The 22,030-nt window shown below is 45.7% G+C and overlaps 2 protein-coding genes across 2 annotated transcripts; one reads left to right on the top strand and one right to left on the bottom strand.

Annotated features, from left to right (window-relative positions):
* Nucleotides 1–1,435: 1,435 nt before the first annotated feature.
* avl9 (AVL9 homolog (S. cerevisiase)) lies at nucleotides 1,436–13,174 on the top strand. Its single transcript, XM_029145631.3, has 16 exons — nucleotides 1,436–1,701; nucleotides 3,719–3,839; nucleotides 4,979–5,064; nucleotides 5,332–5,403; nucleotides 6,089–6,178; nucleotides 6,264–6,330; nucleotides 6,484–6,524; nucleotides 6,611–6,649; nucleotides 6,759–6,828; nucleotides 7,166–7,656; nucleotides 7,761–7,895; nucleotides 7,977–8,196; nucleotides 8,654–8,771; nucleotides 8,902–8,955; nucleotides 11,534–11,622; nucleotides 11,703–13,174. Exons 1-16 carry the CDS (start codon nucleotides 1,618–1,620, stop codon nucleotides 11,813–11,815), a joined length of 1,890 nt encoding a protein of 629 aa, XP_029001464.2. The 5' UTR covers nucleotides 1,436–1,617; the 3' UTR covers nucleotides 11,816–13,174.
* Nucleotides 13,175–13,407: 233 nt separating this feature from the next.
* On the bottom strand, nucleotides 13,408–21,769 carry kbtbd2 (kelch repeat and BTB (POZ) domain containing 2). The gene is made up of 4 exons (XM_029145635.3): nucleotides 21,574–21,769; nucleotides 19,729–20,308; nucleotides 17,011–17,176; nucleotides 13,408–16,714 (listed from the first exon to the last, which is right to left on the bottom strand). Exons 2-4 carry the CDS (start codon nucleotides 19,899–19,901, stop codon nucleotides 15,155–15,157), a joined length of 1,899 nt encoding a protein of 632 aa, XP_029001468.1. The 5' UTR covers nucleotides 19,902–20,308; nucleotides 21,574–21,769; the 3' UTR covers nucleotides 13,408–15,154.
* Between the last annotated feature and the right edge of the window lie 261 nt (nucleotides 21,770–22,030).

The following is a 22,030-nucleotide window of genomic DNA, read 5'->3' as shown; positions in this document are numbered from 1 at the left end:
CAGGGGCCCTGGAACGGGGACATGTGGACAGGTTCTCTTTGTTCTCATATGTCAACGATATAAAAATCTAAACAAATTGTTTGACAGCTAAATGCTTTCCGTTCCCAATTCATTTTTATCGCTCATAGTTTTCCAAAACTAAGTCGAAGGTCTGTTGGGTTTATTGGGCGTAATGTTTATTTATTGTCTCAGTGTCTTGTCTGCAAATCATATCAATTAAAGAACGTCTCAATCTAGGGATGCTGTCTCTTCTCTCACCTGCCTACAACTCTGCTGACATAACAGGTGCAGGTCCCAGCGATTCAGCGTGTGATGGACGTCGGCTTTATTGGTTAATAGATGTAAAAAAGCATTAGGTTTGATCAGAAAATCCCTTGAACTAAACAGGTCAGATTAAATAAATAAGAGTCTGTTGGGTGGGGGGCACAAACAGCGTGGGTAGGGGTCGCAGGGTTTATAAAGTCCCGCCTTCCTAAATAGCTATAGGTTGAAAGCTTGATGCCGTCATCACGCTGCATTCAAAAACATTTTTTAACGTAGTTCTTACTCTCTAATATAATGGTATCGTATGAATGTCGACGTTTACTTTTTCGTTATTAAAGTAAATTACTCATCATCTTGTTAAGCAGTGAAATCAGGTGTAAACTCACTGATGCTGATGTTGGAGTTAATGCCATGTAAACTGTATGGTTTTGAGTCGTTTTTTGGTATTTTTGACACCGTGAGGTTTGTTTGGCATGGCAGCTTTTACCACTTTTGTATATTTAAAAAGTAGAATAAAAACCCTAGTCGCCTCTGTACTGTGCAACCAGTAGATGGAAGTATTCTGCCACATTGCATTTGAACACATTTTAATTTTTTATTCGCTCGATATTTTAGAACATATGCAAAATCACACCAAACTAGTAAATGTCGAAGAAGCCCGTGAAAGTTAATCAATGTTGTAGTTTAGCAATTTAAAAACTACAACTTCCTCGAAATAAAACGACCAACTGGACGGCGCCAGATTACGTCATCAAAACGTGTTTTCACCCCTTACAAAAGTCACAAAAGCTCAATTTATTGAAAATAATTCTTTCAACAGTCTTCTAGGGTTAAAGTTTGCCCTTGCAGTGTTTTCTCCTCTATGCCCTGCAGTCTTTACATTATTTTATATATGTCTGAAGTCGTGGTCACCCCTTTACTTGCTCATGGTCTTGTCTTCTCTGTTGCTCTGTGACGCGAAGCCCGCGAACCCCTGGGTTTTAGGGGAAACACTGTTCGTTTGAATAAAATATGACGCATGACATGAATACTAGTTTTGGAAAAGAAAATCATGCTACACACGCGTGATTTAATTAGAGAGTGCAACAAATGTAAAAAAACAGTTGTTAGCGATTTAGAGACGTTCCACATAGCTGTGTACGGTTAGCTAAGCGAATGCGGAAGTACTCAACTGTGAACCATCTCGCTTTGGATCCTGTATCCCTTTGGGACGAAGCGGAAGAGAAACTCATCCGCACTGAGGTTGCGTTGCGCTGCTGTCCGCCTGTCTGTCTGCTGCGGCGTCGGCTCGGGGGAAACCTCGGCTTAGTTTACTGTGTTTACATTCGACCACTACACAGGACGTCGGGGGTTATGGAGCCTCGCGTCATAGACGAAGGCAAAGGGCCGGTGATTCACATCGTGGTGGTTGGATTTCACCACAAAAGGGGCTGTCAGGTGCGTGAACCCCTGCTTTGAGCTAACGTAGCTAGCTGCTAACTGAACATTGAAGGCATGTTTCATTTTACGTTACTGTAAGGTGTAACCTCATGGACCAGGAGGGGCACTGACCAGCCCAGTAACAGTATATGTAATGCTTTAGGAAGGGGTGTATGTGTATCCATGAAGAGGGGGACAATAGCGGTTCCCTGGCTGTCATTCCTTGAACATCAGCTGTTTGCTTTGGGCTCACGGGGTTATGTAACGTGCTTTCCTGCCAACATGCACACATTTCCAGTTCAGAGTTTTTACTGCAGGCTGCAGCTGCCTTTTTACACATCCTGGAGTCAGTATTTGCCTTTGTAAGGCTCAACGATGGTCACAGATTCGTTCTGCAAGCATGTCTGTGAGGTGTCGACCCAAACAAACATCATTATACTGTGTGACTTGCATTTGCTTGCAAGAGTAGGAGGATATTTTATAGGCAACGCTGTGTGTTTACATACAGGTTTGGTGATACTTTCGATAGTTCTGGTTGTCGCTCATCCCATACCACACATTAAAAGATCCATGCACTGACTGAACCAACCATACCCTATAATTTCTCCCCAATTCCTCAGCTTAGTTTCTTTCTGGATCCACGTATCAGTAAACCTACTGCTCTAATAAGATGATGTGTTGTTTTAGGCCTTATTCGTTCTGCAAACCTGTTCTGCAAAGATCAACCTTTCACGGACATCACTCACCCACATTTGTGACTCCCGCATGATAAAGGCAGCATTTAGCGCCTGCTTATTAGCGAGAGTGAATGTGAGGCATTCCGTGTAAGTGTCTCTCATGCATTTCCTAATTATCACTTCTCCTCTTCCGCATCCATTAAATTTACAGGCTGAGCTGGCAGTCACAAAGCTAAACTCTGTTTCTTTTTTGCAGCTGCTCCCCATCTGTCTAAAAGACTCCACAGCTGCGGTTGGAGCATAAAAATACAAAATACGTTTTTTTGATGTAAAACTGAGACTAAAGCTGCAACAAAGCACACAGAGCGTGGCCTTTGTTTCAGGCGCTTGATGCATCTGGTAGACGAGGTCATCTGATAGGAGTTGACGATCTCCTGCTGACTATTAGAAGATTGAGTTCCTGGCTCTTTAATCCATCCATCGTCTCTTATTCGTCTCCTGTGTTTCCCCTGTTGCCCATCTGCTTTTATGAGGAGCATCACTCCTGCAGAGTCAGGAGTAGCTCCATGCCCTGAGGAAGTAAATGCCTGGGCGTGTGTCTGTGCATGTGGCATTCAGGACCAGCAGGTTTCAGGTTAATCTTGTAGCAGCCTCCCAACTGTCACCCCTGGTAGTAGGATGAGGCTTAATGGAGCCAGACAGCATGTTTTCCTAAGATGGTTTCAAATGGTGCTCAACAGGAACTTTATGAAGATTGGAAAGGATGTTAGAGCGATGTGTGGGGGAACCATCAGTGCACAGTTAATATTAAGCGTAAAGCTCTTTGTGTGAACTTTGTAGTTCATACTATATTTCCTTAAAATAGGTCAGAAGAGAACATGTCATGTTCAACACAGAATAGAAATGGTATTATTCATATTTAAATGTAAACCACTTCAGCTTTCCTTCGCATCATAGGGAAATAACTTACTTCTACAAAAATATTTTAAAACAGGAAGATCACAGTTGGTACAGGTGAAGTAGGTAGAATCCTGTAAGAAAAGTTCTGCATTCACGTTATAATTAATAATACTTTTAGCACTTGTCATATATTTCGATTTTCATAGCTGGGTTTCATGAATGCAGCGCTCGTCTAAAAGCTTCCTTGTGTTTCTACAATAGGAAACATGTTACAGGACAATGATCAATGGCCATGTTCAGTCCTAACATCTAATTACTGTCAGCTAAATAATTCATACTTACATTCGGTCAGTGTTCAATAAAACGACTGGTCTGTTTATTATTTGGGTCATGAAATGACCTGTAAATTCGCTTGAGCAGCTGGATTCAACGTTGCAGTATTTTGCGTGTGCTTTCAGGTTGAGTTCACCTACCCACCGCTGCTGCCTGACGAGGGTCATGACAGTCACCTGCTGCCCGAGGAGTGGAAGTACCTCCCTTTCCTGGCTCTGCCTGACGGAGCACACAACTACCAGGAGGGTATGTCGGTTCTAGACAGAGATCAGCTGCTGTGTCTTTGTGTCCTGTCCCGTTGTTTCCCAGGACACGTCGAGGCTTTATAGACTGGAGGCTGCAGTAATAACGTCTCCTCTTTCTGACCTGCAGCTGCTCCTCGTCTCTCTCCTGCTGTCATTGCTCGTTTCTCTCTGTGCTTTTATACTTTGCAACTCTGAAGCTCTTGCGTATGTGGGCGACCTGCACACATTTACACATGGCCATTGAACTAAACATCCCCACATTACCTGAACAGCTCCTCTGCTGTTGCTGTTATCTTTTCAGCTTTGTCTGATTTGGTTGTGCAAATTCTAACTGTGCATGCATTGACTCCAGCATGGCACAATATGCTTGTGCATGATTCAAGTACGTTTGTGTATCAAAACAAATATTTCAGCTTCACTAGTTTAAATTATTAGCGCTGCATCAGAGAACTAACGAAGCACAGACGTTTGTTTTGCTAGAACGAACTAGTGGAAAATTATTAATCTAAGTTGAAGATTAAATTAGTTGACTTTTTTGCCAGGTGTTTTAACAATGCTGACTAATTCTGTTTAATAATCTCCTTACTAGTAGAAAAATGTCACTGGGAATACCACATTTTCTAACTATTGACGAATGAGTGAGTTAGTTTCTCCGGACCAGCATCCAGGCAGTTAGTGACAAGAGTGTCAGATGATGTTTTTACCGTCCTGCAAATGCCAACAGCAGGAACAAAGTTCACACCTGCACACCTTGAACTACTCCCATTAACACAGTTGTTGTAGTCGAGACGGGATGGGAGAGGTTTACCTTTTCGCTCTGGTTTTTGCCTGTGAGCTCAATGGTTCCTGTCTGGAGCAGAAATGTGACTTGAGGCTGCAGCAATATGAAAACATAAATCAATAAAAAGACAAAGTATGATTGATTACTTGTCCTGCAAAACCTTAATCGCTTTAATAAACCTCAGAAAAATGACTCAACTTTCTTCACATGGAAACGTCACTGACGCTGAACTGAAATAACCTGTCACTGTAAATCTAAAAACAAATTGTAAATCTAACTAACTAAAATGTAGTTTCCTTCTTGCCCGTGTAAGTAAAATACACGAGTCCAGGCTGTTAAATTCTCCTTTTTTATTGCAGACACTGTGTATTTTCACCTGCCGCCGCACAGTGGAGACATGAAGTGTGTGTACGGAGTGTCCTGCTATCGGCAAATAGAAGCAAAGGTCAGACATTTTTAATTAACATCAATATGTGTATGATACAGAAACCACAGAAAAGGAGGCACGTTAATTCGTGAATTAATTTATTTAATTAACATGGTGCTAATTCACTGTTGTAGGAGGAAAATGCAGCTGCTTTAAAATCCAAATGTTAACTGCTGTGTTTTAAGCTGTAGAGTCTGACATGACATCAGCTGCAGAGCAAGTTGTCAGGCTGTTACTTACTGTGTTTGGTTTATGGTGTATGTTTTTTTTTTAATCCTTCTTCAGGCCCTAAAGGTCAGAAAGGCTGACGTCACCAGAGAGACGGTTCAGAAGAGCGTGTGCGTCCTCAGTCGAGTGGTGAGTCATTTAAACATAACTCATGCCCTAAAACATTGAAACATCATAGAAAACGTCCATGTTTCCGTAGCCTTTCTAGCTGGAACTGATGAAGGAGTCGAGGCCATGACTTATTACCTTGACGTTAAAGTGATCTTGTAAAGCTACAGACAAGAGCAGGAAGATGTGGGAGACGTTTGTTGTAGTGGAGATATTTCACATAAAAGCTTTTAATGGTGAAGAGAAACTATGGTATTGATCAAATCTAATTAGTAGCCTTTTCTCAGTTTTTTCCATGTTGGCAAAGAAAGAAGACAACACCAAGTTCTGAAATAATAAATGTTGAGTAAACATGATATGCTGGAAGTATGTGAACAAAGGATGATGAGTCAGAGCAGACATTTGGTGTATTAATGCAGGAACTACAGCAGAAGAAGCGATGATGTCACTGTTTGACTTCTTGTTCACATACATGTATGTGTCACATGCTTGGTTTTCACAAGTGAGTGGATTAAAGACACCACGTGGTAAACTTGTATCATTTCCTCAATAGTCAACTAAGCTGAAAACCTATTAAACATATTTCTACCTCATCTTGATTTGCTTGAGTTGCTTTTCCCAGCGTTTTTTCTGGGTCAGGCTGTAACCGACTCAGACATAAACACACCCGTGGTCTCCTGCTGACAGTGCTTGTTTTGATTCACAGCCTCTCTACGGCCTGCTCCAAGCAAAGCTGCAGCTCATCACACATGCCTACTTCGAGGAAAAAGACTTTTCACAGATCTCCATTCTGAAGGTGAGAGTTGTATCCGCTTTAAAAAAAAGTGCTCAGTGACGTTTGGCTCCAGCGATTGACCTCCTGTCTTCTTGTGACTCTGCAGGAGCTGTACGAGCACATGAACAGCTCTCTGAGGGGTTCGGTTCTGGACGGATCACAGGTTTATTTAGGTAAGTCAGGCTTTAAGTTCCTGTATCTGGATCTCTGCTTTAAATATTTACAATGTAAGATGAAATTAACGTTCTATCCACTATCTGACCCCACATTGAGATTTGTTACTGTGCGTTATCTTTTGTGTGATTGTTTAATGTTTCTCTCTCTAGGCTTATCACCAAGGGATCTAATACTCCAGTTTCGACACAAGGTAGAAGAGAACAGATTTGACCAGGTTTTAAAATGCAAATAGAGTCTTGGATAACATTGATAATCACGTGTTCTCTGTTTTTACAGGTTCTCATTCTCTTCAAGCTCATTCTCCTGGAGAAAAAGGTATAACTTATCAACTTAATCACATTCAGTCTTTGATAATTGTAGTTATGTATGTTTTAGGTTGGATTTAAACATCTATTTAAATGTGTTTTCTGGTTGATGTTGGCAGGTCCTGTTCTATGTGTCTCCTGTCAACAGACTAGTAGGAGCTCTGATGACAGTCCTGTCACTGTTCCCAGGTCAGTGGCTCCATACTAGACGCTGAGTTGACAAAGCTGATCTGTATGAGGTTGTATGAAAGCAGATGGTGACTGAGACAAAGAAACAACCCAGACCGAAAATCAAGAAGTCCTTCTAAAACCTGTTCAAACCCCATTTATGCTGCCCTCTAGTGACCAACCCTGTCCTTGCATTAGTAGTAAGTAAGTAGGATCACATCTTCCTGGAGCACTTCTGCAGCAAAGCTAGTAGGGATGTAGCAGAGATGTTAAGTCGTCGTTATAAGCTGCAATAAGAAACGTGATAAAGTCTAATGCTAATATTCTACTGACACTACCACTTATTTGAATTGTGCAGGTATGATTGAGCACGGCCTGGTGGATTCCTCCCACTACAGGCCTAGGAGCAGCGTGTCTGAGGACGTGAGTCTGCTGGAGAGTGTTTCAGGAGCTGAGGAGTTTGTCTCTGTGTCCGTCACTGACATCGCCAACAGTGCCTTAGAGCTGGAGGGGCAGCAGCCCTCCCAGCCGCCCGCAGAGTCTTCCTCCTCTGGCAACAGCACAGAGGGAGACAACCACCTCCTCAAACCCCCGTCCCGCACCTCTCCAGAGTCCTCAGAGAGTGACTGGGAGACACTAGACCCCGGTGTGTTAGAGGAGGCTGGCTCCAAAGAAGCACCTGAAGAGAAAGAGAGCAGGGCAGATTTCCCAGACGCCTTCGACTCCAAATCAGGGACGCCAATCACAGTGCAGCCACAGGCAGCCAGCAGTCAGGGAGGGGTGGTCCAGGGCCTGTTGTCTGGTCTGGAGGAGGATCAGTATGGCCTCCCCCTCGCCATCTTCACTAAGGTAAACAGAGATACAAAGACATTAATGGCAAATAGAAAGTAATAAAGCATCTGTTGCACCTGTGTGACAGTGACTCAGTGACATTTGCTTTCTCTTGTTGCCAGGGTTACCTGTGTCTGCCCTACATGGCCCTGCAGCAGCATCATCTCCTGTCAGATGTGACAGTGCGAGGCTTTGTTGCCGGGGCGACCAACATCCTCTTTCGCCAGCAGCGGCACCTTAGTGATGCTATTGTTGAGGTGCATCCTGCGCGCTTTATGTACATGTACTTTGTTTTACTTTGCAGTTTGACCTAAGGCTTCACGTGTCTGCTTTTGTAGGTGGACGAAACTCGCATCCAGATTCACGACCCTGAGCTCCGGAAGGTCCTGAACCTGACGACAGCGGACCTGCGCTTCGCTGACTATCTGGTTAAACACGTGACGGAGAACCGAGATGACGTGTTCCTGGATGGGACGGGCTGGGAGGGCGGAGACGAGTGGATCAGAGCCCAGTTCACTCTGTACCTCCACTCGCTGCTTTCCTCTGCTTTACAAGACGGTTGGTCCTTTCCCTACTCGCTCTGTTTCATGCCTCCTGCTGCTGTCATCCTTGTTCTGCAAGTTTTTATTTGGCGCTTTTAATTTTTAAGTGCGTCAATTAGCTGCAGACTATAGCCTCCAATGAGGCTTTAAATACATTTCATCTACTTTTAAGTATTGGGACAGATTTAAGTACAGTTGTCATTGGCGTCATTCCTCTAATCTAATGATTTTGAATTATTTTTAGTTGCACTGTTACTTACCTTAACTTACACTTAGTTGAGAAAAAAGGAGAGCATGTTTAATTATTGTGTTTTTTTTGGAGCCAGAGCAGATTCTGTTGAGTTGCTTTACTAACGATGAGCTCAGCTTTAATCGTGGCTTCATACACACAGTAATCATCAGCATAATGACTCTACAGAACCTGGCACTCGATCCACTTACGCAGCTAATTGTTTGCTGTTGTCTCTGTTCAGACAATGAGCGGCTGCTGGCTGATTACGGCGCGCCTTTCATCGCCGCGTGGAAGATCACCCACAACTACCGGGTGTGGTACAGCAACAAGCACCCTGCTATGACCAGCATCACCCCGGGGTAAGTGGGCGCGAGGGACACCACACTAATATGTGCAGCAGCAAACGTGTCCTAGTTGCTCAAACGATGTTGTGTTATTGAAGAGCCCCTTATTCGCATTTGGCTGATTCCTGTGTCTCCTCTGCTGCAGACACCCGTTCCAGGGTCATTACAGTGTTGCTGATGTGAAGCTGCGCCTCTCACAGTGAGTATCACGTCATCACTCTGCTGAAGCCTCAAATCTAAAGCTGTGGCCACTAAAACATGCAGGTTGTTGCCCTCTTATGGTGACATGATGATGTGCAAGTCATCATGACGCAAGCTGCACGAGTAACGTGACGTGTGTGAGGCCTGAGTGTTCAACCACAGCGGTGTCACGAAGTGACAACGGGCAAAACACAAATGAACAAACAACATATCTCCACGTTTTAACCTACGAACAGGTGTTTTTTTTAGAAGCTTTGAGGTGCAACTTGGGACGCTTCTGTCCCAAATAGTAATTTTCATAGAAGTTTTTACCACCAAAACATAAGAATGGGTCCATTTATTAATGTTGAGGCTTTGCGGCTGCAGTCGTAACTCTCTTCTCGCGTTTCCAAGCGTTGTCGCTCTCCATGGACTCCAGCTCCCAGCTGTGAGCACTTGGTGAACGCTGCTGCAGAGGTTACTCCATGCTGTGTTTGTGGACGTATTTAGCAGCTCTGCGGTCGGCCCGCTTGGCTGGCCGGCTGGGGGTGGGCGTCTCATATCAGCCAGAGCCATAAATTATGAGCGAGTTTCATTCTCAAAAAACGCACTGGGCCCTTCTTCAGCCGCGGCTCTGGTTTCGTTCCAGGAAGTGTGGATGAAAGGTGAGTCCGTCCACAGCTGGAGCACTGCTTCTAGTGTTACGCGTCCACCACACACAGTCAGTGTGTCTTCGTCTCACTCGGGGATCTGCTTGAGTGTGATATTCAATTTACCTTCAGGTGTTTGGTGACAGCGAGCTTTTGTCTTAATGACACCGTAAACACCAAGCAGACTGTAAACAGTAAACAGCATTAAACCATAGAATAGCTGAACCCAGACATAGAAAAGCTCTGGGCTTCCTGTCAGTACCAACCATTGTGTACAAACACATTTCACATCTCAGCTGTTAAGGATGGAGCTCAGGATAATATTTGCCTCTAACATGTCCTACATTTGAAATATGAGGTAGCACGAAATGGAAGTACTCCAGTGAAGTAGAATTACCTCAAAGTTTCCACCAGTGGATGAACTACAGCACCTCTGTGATCCGTGTGTGGAGAGAAATAGGCCTCCATGGAAAAAAGCCTATGAAGGTGTTGTAATAGAAAATATTTTATGATTTAGAAAAGTCACCACATCAGTGAAGGTGACTTTGTGTTGGTGGGACAGCGGCTCCGTCGGCTCAGCTGGGCTCGTTGGAGGCTCCTGGTCTCTGTTAAAGAGATAAAAAGGCAAAAGCAGGCCCGCGCTTGGCTGCCGGTGAACACGCCGTAGTGCTTGTGTGCTGTGGAAACACCAGGGGCCAGGTCTCTTCGTGTTCCTTTGTCATCAGTGTGGGACAGAGAGCAGCCGGTGGCAGAGACGTCGTCAGGCGCATGACGAGCTGCACGGCTGCGGGCGAACACGCCGTTAGAGCAGCTTTCTTTATTGTCGGCCCACCACCGTTTCACAAGGAGCTGTTTATTTGGGTCAGCCAACGAGGCGGCGACTCGCTGCGTCCGCTGGGCTCCTCTCTGAGCTAATAGTGACCGTGGTGACTGGGGGAGAGAGCGGCTTTCTGTTAGCAGGACTGTGGAGCTGGGTGGCATCTGAGAAAACGCCAAATATGATCAGTTACCACTTGAGCCACAGTGTTTCCATTCTTCCACCAGTTTCCCTGCAGTCATTAACATTTTTCCAGTTCTTCAGTGGGACAATGCACACACAGCGCATTGAGCAGATCATGTAAAGTAAACATGCGTAAAATCCTGCGCAAGGGAAGAGCATGCTGCATTTGTGTCACAACAGACGATACGACGGTTTTCATCAGATCGGAACTGATTTTTTTTTATTAGACATTGCCATCAATTTAAATAGTGTATTCACATCTACAGATTACTAAGCTGCTCGGCTGAGAACGCCAGCGGGTCTCTTACTTTGAAACTCCAGACAAAAGGAAGCTGGCGCAGCGAGGCCGGATTCCTGCTGGACGTGCAGCCAGGTTATTGATCCTAGCAACAAGCGCCTAGCAACCGCAGTTTGTTTGCTGGATGCACTCGGCGTCCCATGAATGCCGGCGCAGCAGGACGGCCGTCTGCCTCCGAGCCGCGCTGGCTGTTCACGCTCAGCTGGGCCTTTGTGCTGACGCCAGCCCCCTCCTTGCTTTTAGACGTTACATCCTGAAGCTCATTTACAGTTTCCTCTTGTTTTGCATATCTGGGGCTCAGATGTCACCAAGCACAATATTACAGCGACTCAGCTGTCGTGCGCTGTAGTGGGATGCCGTGATTTCATTTCAAGTCAAAGTCCTTGGCCTGTTGGTGTGTCCTGTATTTTTATCAACGCTGCAGTTTGCTCAAATGATGCTGAATGATGAATGTGGGCTTAGTGAGGATCCAGGAGAACGACTGCGTGCCGCTGCACTTACTCTCCATTTGTTGGGCATTCGCACTCGTTCTCGCTCGCGGGTCGTTTCCCGTCGAAACATACACGGTATCCGTGACGTCTGCTCCATAGGTGAGAACGTGAGGCTGATGCTGGATGTCTGGTGTGTGAACCCTGTCTATTCTCCGCAGCTCGGTGCAGAACAGCGAGCGAGGGAAGAAGCTGGGAAATGCCATGATCACGACCAGTCGCAGCATGGTCCAGACCGGAAAGGCAGTGGGTGAGAAAGCGCAGCCGTCACAAGCTTCTCTTAGCAATGAAGGGAGCTGTTTGACGTCACTCTCCCATGTCTGCACCCAGGTCAGTCGGTGGGTGGAGCCCTGACCACAGCCAAGTCAGCCATGTCCTCGTGGTTCTCCACCCTGGCCCAGCCCGCCCCCCCAGCCGCTCCTGAACCTGAAAACCCCCAGTGACTCTGACTCGGGAGTCAAAGCTGGCTTTATGAAGGATGCAAGAAGAAAATGGTGCATTTCCCTTCATGGATCAAATGCGAGTTCAGAGTCTGAACTGTTAAACCTGCCAGTCACGTCCCTGAGGGAGATTCCCAGCATCGCATTAGTGGGACGCCAACACAGGAAGACAGCACTCGTTCTATGAACTGTACAGTCCTCACGGGTCACGTCACGTCTGACCTGCTCCTGCTGCTGCTCTCGTGAGACACTAAAGGTGATGTCGTTGGGTTTGTGATGTTCCCTCTTTGCTGTGTATTTTTAGTTTACCTATAAACCACTGTTTTGCTGGCAAATAACATAAAAAGTGCTTTGGGTTTTACAGATCAGGAGCTACTGCACCCAAGAAGATTTTAACGACTTAATTTTAAATCTAGTCTGGCTCATGTTTCTTAAGGCGTCAGTTTAACACTGCTTGCCCCCAACGGTGGAAGCCTTGGTTTTAAAATGGAGGTAAACAACCATTCTGGTGCCTAATAAATGATGTCTAGAGCTAAAGCCATTGTCCAAAGTAATTCAGTAAAAGAAATATATATTTTTACCGTCAAATGCTCCGTTTATTGTTCCTCAAATGAAACAAATGAAAGCATAGCTGGATTTATTTATTTAGCACCATAACACGTTTCTAGTGTCTAGTAGCACGAGAGACGTGTACTGACCCGGGAAGCTGGTACTGAATGTAAAATGGAGTTTAGCTGTAGCATTAGTAAAGTAAACAGAATGCAGAAAATTAGAAGTAAAATCAGCTCCAGAAGGTTAAGTGTGATAACGTTTTTAAGTAAACAACATTTAATATAAATACTGAAAATCGTGTTTCAAAATGTAGAATATAAACAATAGATCAACCCTCTGCGATGGAGGAGCCATCAGCACCACCCAGGCCTTTTTCTACTTCGCTGTCAGTATAGAAATATATTTAGTAAATCAGAAAAACCTATTTATTCGTCGTGTATTGATGTTTTCTCAGAACACTGGATCAGCTGATCTGTGGACCACTGTGTGCTTGCTGTTCTCTTCTGATTGAGTCCATGTTCTGTAGCTGTGATTTCTCCATGTTTCATCACCTGTTGCGTTGAGGTGGTCCAGTGAGCGTGTTTTGTCCAGTTTTACTCTGAAATGTTTTTTAATGCTTTGAACAGTTTGTTTTGCATCTGGCTCTTCAGGTAAAAATCATCTTAAAGTTTATCTGTTTCTGATAGTTTTGTATTTATAAAATGTGAATGTACTGTGAACTTAAATTCACACTATTTTCTTGACAGAACCTTTTATTGTATTTAAGAATTATATCGCTGTATTAAACATAATTAAAACCATATACTTTTATTTTCAGTGGATTCCACTTTCTCTTTAGATTTGTTATTTGCGTGTTTGTAGCAGCACCAACACAGGGACACGTGAACCCAGTGACCTCCGGACCAGTCCACACCCAGTGAGGCCAGTACACACACGATCAGGATCGTTTTATCACTGGTTGACTCCCAGTTGAACATTTGTCTTACTTAACATTTATAGCCTGTCTACAAACATCAGACAACACAAACCAAACATGGAGCCAGTTTCAGGAACGTTTTTGGTATATTTTTAATAAATTAACGTTCATTCAAAATACAGTGCCGAAGGAATATGATGCAGCCAAACATGCTAGTAAGGTTTATCATGAAGCACCTGTGCTCATGTTTTAAGGTAGGAGGAAGACCCCTTCGCTCCCCAACCCGCCCCCCTCCACTACTGCTAGTGGTTGCTGGGACGATTTCCATAACAACAGCCCTGGGCCAGCCCTCTCCTCTCACAACCAATCAGCAGCAAGAATCCTTAATATTCACTCAAATTTAACCAGATAGGAAAATTGACATCTACCCACAATCACACTACAGTAATGTCTGATATTAAATTAAAAAAGACACTAATACAAAATAGACCTGGTTATTTTCCCCACACTAAAACAGTTATCCTTTAAACATATGAAAAATATATATTTTATTTTATATTTATATATATTTATATACTTCAGCAGCTTGGAAATAAAAAAATGCATGAGCCTGAAATCTATGTTTGTACTGAGAGGGTAGTTGTGTGTATTTGCAGAGAACCTTGTGGAAAGTAAAACATGGTGACCATATGACGATGGATGAAGTGAGGTGTAAACTGCTGGTTGAGTGGAAGACCTATGTGCAAACAGACCGACGGGCTATGGAGGTGCTGTAGCCGAGTCAGGGTGGAGGACCGGGTGAGGGCAGAGAGGCGACGGGTGACTGGACCTGCAGTCACCCTCTTTGAAACCCTCTCCACCTTTCCCTGTCAGACCCCCTGCCCCCCAACCAAGACCCTTGCTATTCTCGTCTGCAGGGCCATTAGAAAAAACAAACAGATGAATCCTGTAAAGGAATACTCCACCCTAGAATGCTGTTACTGAACATCAGACACTTTCCTCTGTTGGCTTTGAAGGTGGCTCTGAGAGGTTTGTAGCTGACTGTAAGCTGGTGTGGATGCTGGTAGATGTAGGAGCCCCAGAATCAAAAGTAGTGCAGATAATAACCTGCAGAACAATCGAGTGGGCAAAGGATTGGATGTGTTTAACCACAACTAAACAGCTCTTCAAAAAGGACAGGATGCATTTGTCTTATTTGCTTCAAGAATGCTGGTAATTCTGTCCAAAAATATAGTCTTATTATATAAAGATATAAAATTCAGACACATTAATAAGCAAAATACTGAAAAGTTTTAATTTGAATTTCCAGGTCCAATGACAAACTTTCCAGAGCTCAGTTTCAAAACCTGCAGAGAGAGTTTGCTTCTCCAAACTCAGGTTTACCACAGTAAAGTATTCTTTCGTCAGTGGTGAGAGAAATAGGAGAGGGGTAAGAGGGGAAGCCACGACTGGAGGGTGGGGCCGGGGGATTTTGGTACAGTTGCCTTTGTCGTTCTGAGAAGTTACCGGTTAAGTGCATCATCATCATCATCATCATCCTCATCACAAAAACAATCTGTTGTTCAGATTATCACATTGTAGAAACAGTACGACATACCTGTAATAATATCTAACAGATGTCACAACTGACAAAAGGAAAAAAAAAAAAAAAAGGAAAAACATTTCAGATTACTAATATTTTTGAGGCATCTTTTCGCTCCAAGCTGGTTTTTGGCTGCACCGTTCATCAGCCACAGCTGTAGGTAACGCAGGCTTCCAAAGTCCAGAGATCCCTCCGGAACACAGCGAGCATCAGAGGCGCCCTCGTCATGTTCATCCCTCAGTGTTACAGATTGCTGGTTCAGTCAGCGAGGTAGGGGAGGGGAGGTCAAGAGCTATACATGAGGGAGGGTCACCAGCTCCCCGTCCACCTCGAACTCCTCCACTCCATCGGGGCAGAAGAGGTATGTGGGGGGTTTCCAGGGGGACTCCTCCAGGCAGGAGGGATACAGCTTCCCCACCGCACACCGGAAGTCCTTACCCAGGTCCCAGAGCACTCGTTCGGACACGGGCTGCCGCAGGTACCAGCGGTCCAGCTCGATGTCGTACTGATAAATGGCGTACTTTGCACGCTCGTTCATGTGGGTTTCACGCATGAAAATGCAGAGAGAGTTCAGCAGCACCACGGCCCGCACGCACGGGTCCGAGTAGCGCTTGGCAGGGATGCTGGCGCCCAGGCGCCACTCATTCTTGTTGACATCATAGATCTCCACGATGAGAGAGGAGCCGTCGATGGTGCTGGTTGGCAGGCGGATGCCAGAGTTACTGACCAAGTGGAGGCCTCCGATGTAGAAGATGAGGTCACCGAAGGCGGCCGCGGAGCCGAAGCAGCGGCTGGTTTTCCGCATGGCCATCTCCACCCAGGTGTCGGCGCGGGGGAAGTAGCAGTACATCAGGTCGTGGGTCATCACGTAGATGCAGTCGTGCGCCACCACTGAGGTGCTCCAGTTCCAGGCGAACGGCAGGGGGCTCATCATGGTCCACTCGTCCTTCTCACAGTCGTACCGCTCCACCGTGCGCTTGTTCAGCTCTCCTCCTACGTTGTCGCCCCCGATTGCATAGATGTAGCCCTCGCAGTAGACCAGCGAGGGCTTGATTCGGGCACACAACATGGAGGTTTTGGGAACCCAGGCGTTCTGCTGCGCGTCGAACCAGAAAAAGCTGTCGACGGAGCGGAAGACTGCTTGTAGTTTGCCACTCTTGCCGTGGTTAGTGATGGAGTTCTTCAAGGGGATCTGGCCGCCGGCGATGAACACATCGTTGTCTGGAGTGACGAGGGTTCCCACCTTCTGCAGGTCTCCGGGGGGGTTGCAGAGCTTGTACACCTTCTCTGCCTGCGGGCTGTAGCACACCACAGTGGTAGGCAGCGAGCTGGACATCACATAGCCCTCCTCCTGCATCTCTGACATGGCCTCCATGAAGATCAGCATCTCCTCCTTGGTCATGCCCAACCGTGGCTTGAAGAACTTAGGCATAGACTTGTAGAGGCCCTGCACCACCACAGATTTATCGTTGGGCGGCAGGCCCTGGAACCAGGCCCGCTGGGTCACCTCGGACAGGGCATCGATGCGGATCTGACTGAGCACGGAGGACAGGTGCTGCGAGCGCGCCTCCATGTTATACTCCAACCACAACATGGCCGCCTCGCGCACCGTCTCCTCCTTCTCCACGTTGAGATTGTCACTACTGAGGACGTCTATCAACAGCTCGTGGGAGAGCTGAAGGAAGGCCTCCTGTCGGTACACCATGGGGAACTTGTGCTCCACCATGCGCTTGGCGCTCTGCTTTAACTCGCTGCAGCTGAACAGGTCACCGATGCTCAACATGCGGACACAGTTCTCAGCGTTTATCTTCTTCACCAGATAGTCTCTGCACTGCAGCAGGACGTCTTCCACCTGAACAGGACACAGAGCAGTCACAGGTCAGTCTGCGGATCAGTAGGCTTGTACCGTAACAGCAGTTGAAGAACTATTCATTTTTAGAAGAACAGGCCTCAGAAGAAGACAACCCTCAAAGGAAGATTCAGTCTGTGGCTGAATGCTTTAACTCAAAAGGAAAGTATTTAAAACAGATTACAAATATAGGGATTCAGAAAAAAAGAGATTAGCAATTTCCTGAGACACCCAAAACTTGGGAGGCCTATAGAACATGGGCTCGTTGCTGGTTCTGGTTGTTCTGGGCTTTCACCAACCTGCAGGAAGCAGGCCGTCTCGTAAAGCAGCTCCACCATGCTGTCGCTGATGGTCAGGTTGCCCGTGTAGGCGTAGGTGATGATGATCTGCAGGGTGGCCGGGTCCACATTCCTGAGGTGGACGTGGGTCTGTTTGCTCTCGCTGAGGCCGCTCATGAACATCGCCCTGAAGGGGCAGAGAAACAACAACAACAACAAGGCCAGGTCAGAGCGGCTACAGAACAAGATCTAGCATTGTTTAGGTTTCGCTGAGGAGTCTGTGAAGATAAAAAGAATTTTATTACTCACTTCGTGTGTCAGGTCTCTATTATGGTAACTGTGTTGTAACACAAGCTGGGTCGTATTTCTACTGTACTTAGCAAATCCAAAGCAGCATTTGCTAGTGAAACAAGAGCCACGCTAGTGTTGTGCAGTGAGAGATGAGTCAGTGTCGGCATCAAACATCCCATCATGAGTCTATTTATACATTTATTTATATACATCCAGAGTTCACCAAAGCTGGTCATGTAATATTTTCATACCACATAATATATAATTAAAAGCAGCAGTTTTAGAGAGCCAAGCCGTCCTGATCATGGATTTCACCCCTGGATATGTGTAAGGATTCCTCTAAGCCATCATTTCCCCTATTTATTTAACAGTCAACTACATTCAGTTACAAAAGGCTGGAGTTGTTGATAAGCCCTTAAGAGGACAAACCTTTTTTTCCAGCAGTGAGCAAAGCAGCAGCTTGTTCGGTCTTGTTCACTGTTTTACTATCCCAACTTTTCCTTTTAAATAAACAGAGCCTCCTAATGACAGCTGGCAAGCGTCCAAACTGGCTGGAAAAACACCGTTAGCAGCCAGAGCCTGACTACGTGCAACTGCTTTAGCTGGACTTCGTTTCCCACTGCGGTCGTGTCACTTGAAAGCCGGCACCACGCAGACCGACGCTGGCTCAAAACAACCGAGTACCAACACTGCAATGCATCCACTGGGAGGCCTGCGCTTTAAAAGGCCCTCTACCACAACTACAAACTCCTGGAAAACATTCTCAATCTACTTCTCAATTTATTTACTCTACATTTATTTCAAAAAGAATCTAATTTAAACTTCATTATCCAATGCTGGTGCACGTGGTTAGCACAGGAGCACCCGTTTATTTTCTCAGCCAACGTCACATGGCAGAATTAAACCTTACTTGTTACTTTGCATCAGCTGGTCTACTTCCCCAGCACTGAATGACAAAGTGACGGAGCAGCTGGCCGTCCGTGCACGTTGCAGCAGCAGCCTCCGCAGGCCACCTACGCTCCCGTGTTGTCATTCTTCAGCCTCTTGTCACAGTTTATGCAGCTGTGGAACTGTTATTAGCTCAAGTTGGCAATTTGAATTTATTCTGAAGACTCTGGCCGCAGCAGGGAGGTTCACATGGTGACTACACTGTCTGCCAGAGCAGCAGTTTAGATAGTTTCGTAAACCTTTGAATGTGTTATAAAGGAAAACTTGCATCATTTTGTGAGTGAACTGTCAATCTGAGCAAAAAAGGCATGCGTACCAGCAACCTTAGTCTGAGAACTGATGTGATTCACTTAATTATTTGATGAATGAAGAAATTAGGCTGCTGAGTTGAGCTCTTTGTTGATTTTGATTTTATGATTGTAACGTGTTAATGTGGTTAAAGACTTATGGTAATGGTTACTTTCCAGTGGTGCCTCGTTCGACCCTCTTGAACACGACTTTTGGGGTGTGTGTCTGTGTGCTGATCACAGCAGGGGCTCAACTTGCCAGGCTGCATTACGCAACCCTGCAGGCATACCCCTGCACCCCTCCCTCCTCTTCCTCTGTCTTTCCCCTTTCTCTCCATCTCTCAGACCTACGTGACCAGACTTTCCCCTCTTTCCCTCTAGAGCCCCCACCCCTGCTCCCTAAAGCGAGGCGTGCAAGCAGAGGAGAGGTGAGCCGACAGACAGAAAGACAAAAAGGAAGAAGTAGCAGTTTAAAGGAAGTGCTGCGACACATCCAAACCCCAGAGGGGAAATGTTTTGCATGTTCACACCAGATAAAGAGTGTGAGAAACTGTGGGGGCATGAAGTTGTTTAGACCTTTTCTTGGAATGCTTATGAGTGCGCAGGGAAAGCAGATGGAGGGAGAGGCGAGACAGAGGAATACTGCGCGTTCAAATGCTGCATGAGCCACCGTCATGTACAGACAGACTCTTCCCAGAGCTCAGGCTCCTGTTCCGTCATATTCACTGCAGTGCACACACTTCATTATGCAATGTTGCGCTTACAAATGAGGCCTCCCCAGGGCCTCGAGGGATACATCTGTGGTACTACAGGTTAACAATTGCGTCATTTGTTGCATGCAGAAATATAACGGAGGCAGAAAAACTGGAGCAGAGTGACCTGAGCCCCTGCTTTTAAGGAAACACCATCCCCCTGCTTTCAGTCTGCATGTACGGAAAGGATAATACTTGCTCTACAACATGATGCATTATTCATGGTAACTGTAGGTGGCGAGCACCTACAGACGTACCTCGCTGCATAATGACAATGTACCAACATCTTATTGCAATAAGGCCGTGGGGAAAGATTCACATCCGTAGGCACATAAAACAAAGCTGTGTTGCATTATTTACTAAAAACAACACAGAATAATCCAAAATGCCCACTATACAACATGAGTTACCCTGTTGTCCTGTCACACAGCACCAGCCTGACAGCAGTGGAGCGCACTCACCTGAAATAGGAGCTACATGTGGCCAGGACCATCTTGTGACAGGGGAACTCAGTGTCCTCCACCAGCAGTACAACGTCAGTCAGTAATTTCTGTTCATAAAAGAACTTAAGCTGCTCCAGGAGGGAGACAGCGTAGTCCGTGTTGACCGGCCTGCGCTCACTGAGATCCGACATGGTTGCATCCCATGAATCACGCCCCAGGTTTAAAAAGTCACACAGCCGGCTGGACCGGGCTCAAGCCAACCAGGAGAAAAAAATATGTGTGTGTATATATATATATGCTTCAAGACTGAGGAGGTTAAGTGGATTTGAACACCTCCACTCGCCCAAGTGGAGGCGTTCAATTCTGAATTTTTGGTGTTCCTTGCTCTGGTGATGAGTTGACAGAGAAGGTTTCAGCCTTGCACCAAGGAAGAGTCCTTTTGAGACAAGTCCAGAGGAAGGGGTCCTGGGTGAGGAAGGGGTAGCTTCCCCCTCGTGGCTCTATCTATTGTCCGAGGTCATGCAGTGCCGCACCGGAGACCCGAGGTAGAGAAAAAGTGTGTGACTCCTGCCACAATACCGCTACATCAGTGCTGGATCTGGAAGGCACAGAAAAAAGCAAATCAAGCACGAGTTGAAAATCCACAGCAAGTACTGGGTCAGTACAGAAAACAACATTTGACTACTTCGTATCAAATCTATACTTTGAATAACTAAAATATAGTCAAGTCACAATTTACCATCACCATTCAACCTTAAATCCATCTTCTAAAATAATTTAGAGATAAACTCATTTATATTGAGACATGATCTGTTTGACTAATATGAACATAGTTTGGTTATTTCTAATCAATGACTCAAGCACGTGTATGGATTCATTTTAAATCTTCGCCGCACACGGATGCAGATGTGTCTGAGGCGACCAGACGACACGATCCCTGATCTGAAATCATCCTCTCGATTCACACTTCCGTCGTTAACACGCCCTGCGACAGCTTTCACCGAGAGACGTGTGTCATCCTCAGTGTCCGTGAAGCAGCTAGTGGGTTAGCCTCAGCGTACGTCAGATTTCAAACACCGACACGAGGATGGACGGCGTGACAATAGAATGCGTATTTCATAGATACAACAGCAGGGATGTGGGTTGGTAGCACTACGTGTAAATGCTGCTAAAGTTAGATGTAGCATCAGTCACATCTGAGTATGTTCGGTGCATCAAGAGTCAAATTATTACTACGCAGGCTACAAACCGCGCCGTCTGACAAAGTGAAGCACGGCTGAAATTGGAAGTGTCTTAATATGTTTTCCTCTAGTCGGAATCTGGTTAGCAGCGCTAGCACGCTTCCGTTACCCACCTTGTCCAAAACAAACCTCGCCTGCGATCTAAAACACGACAAAGTAACCTTAGATATACAGGATCGTCTCAAAACACCGATGCTAGCTAACCACAACACCATAGTCGACCCTCATCTATTTCTAAGCACGTTTCAGCGATGTGGTCATCCTTACGCCAGATCAACTGACCAATACAGCTATAATCAGCTAGCGTTAACCCTGCATCGCTAAGTTAGCAGCTTTAGCTTCTCTTCGACTGCAATTTCGAGGCTAGCTGGCGAGTTAGCATCTCTACTGATGCAGACGTGCCGTTTGTGAAGATGTCGCCAATTTGGCGCAAACGTCTCCGCTGTGAAATTGTTACAGAAATGACACGATCGCCCCAAACCAATGCAGATACAATTTTGAGAGCGGTCGTGCTGCTCGCACTAGAGGCACAGCTAGCTCGGCTAGCACAGCTCGCTAAATAGACGTAAGCTAACGACTGAGCCACATTTCAGTCTGGATGAAAAAGTCCAAGCGTTCTTACAATAAATGCTGGACGAGTCCACACATCGAACTGTCACAGAAGTTCTTCTGGTCAGGGTAAAGTGCCAAGTAGGTTCCTGAAGCCGAATACAGACATAAAACACTTGTAAAGCAGCGCTAAACAGCGGACAACCTTTCAGCACAGCAGAAGCGCCTCAAAGACCAAAAGGCCAACTGAGGATACTGCGCATGCGCTCCACCTTGAACCCGTTGACAGGGAATTAACGCCCCCTACCGGGTACATGCAGACTGAAAGCGATTGAAGCGTAACACGTCACGACTAATATATATATATACAATAAAATCTAAATATTGGCATAGACATAAAAGTAACAACTCTACAAGTAGTCAACTCAAAACCTGCACTTAAGTAGAGTGCGAGCGAAAATGAACAAATTCCTGTAAAACACGCTGCTTTTAAAAAGAAGAAATTAGCATTTGTTTCTAAACACAACACT

Source organism: Betta splendens, chromosome 4, assembly GCF_900634795.4.
Source record: "Betta splendens chromosome 4, fBetSpl5.4, whole genome shotgun sequence".
NCBI classification, from domain to species: Eukaryota; Metazoa; Chordata; class Actinopteri; order Anabantiformes; family Osphronemidae; genus Betta; species Betta splendens.
Note: the sequence above shows the minus strand (reverse complement) of the source record. Positions and strands in the feature narration are given on the sequence as shown.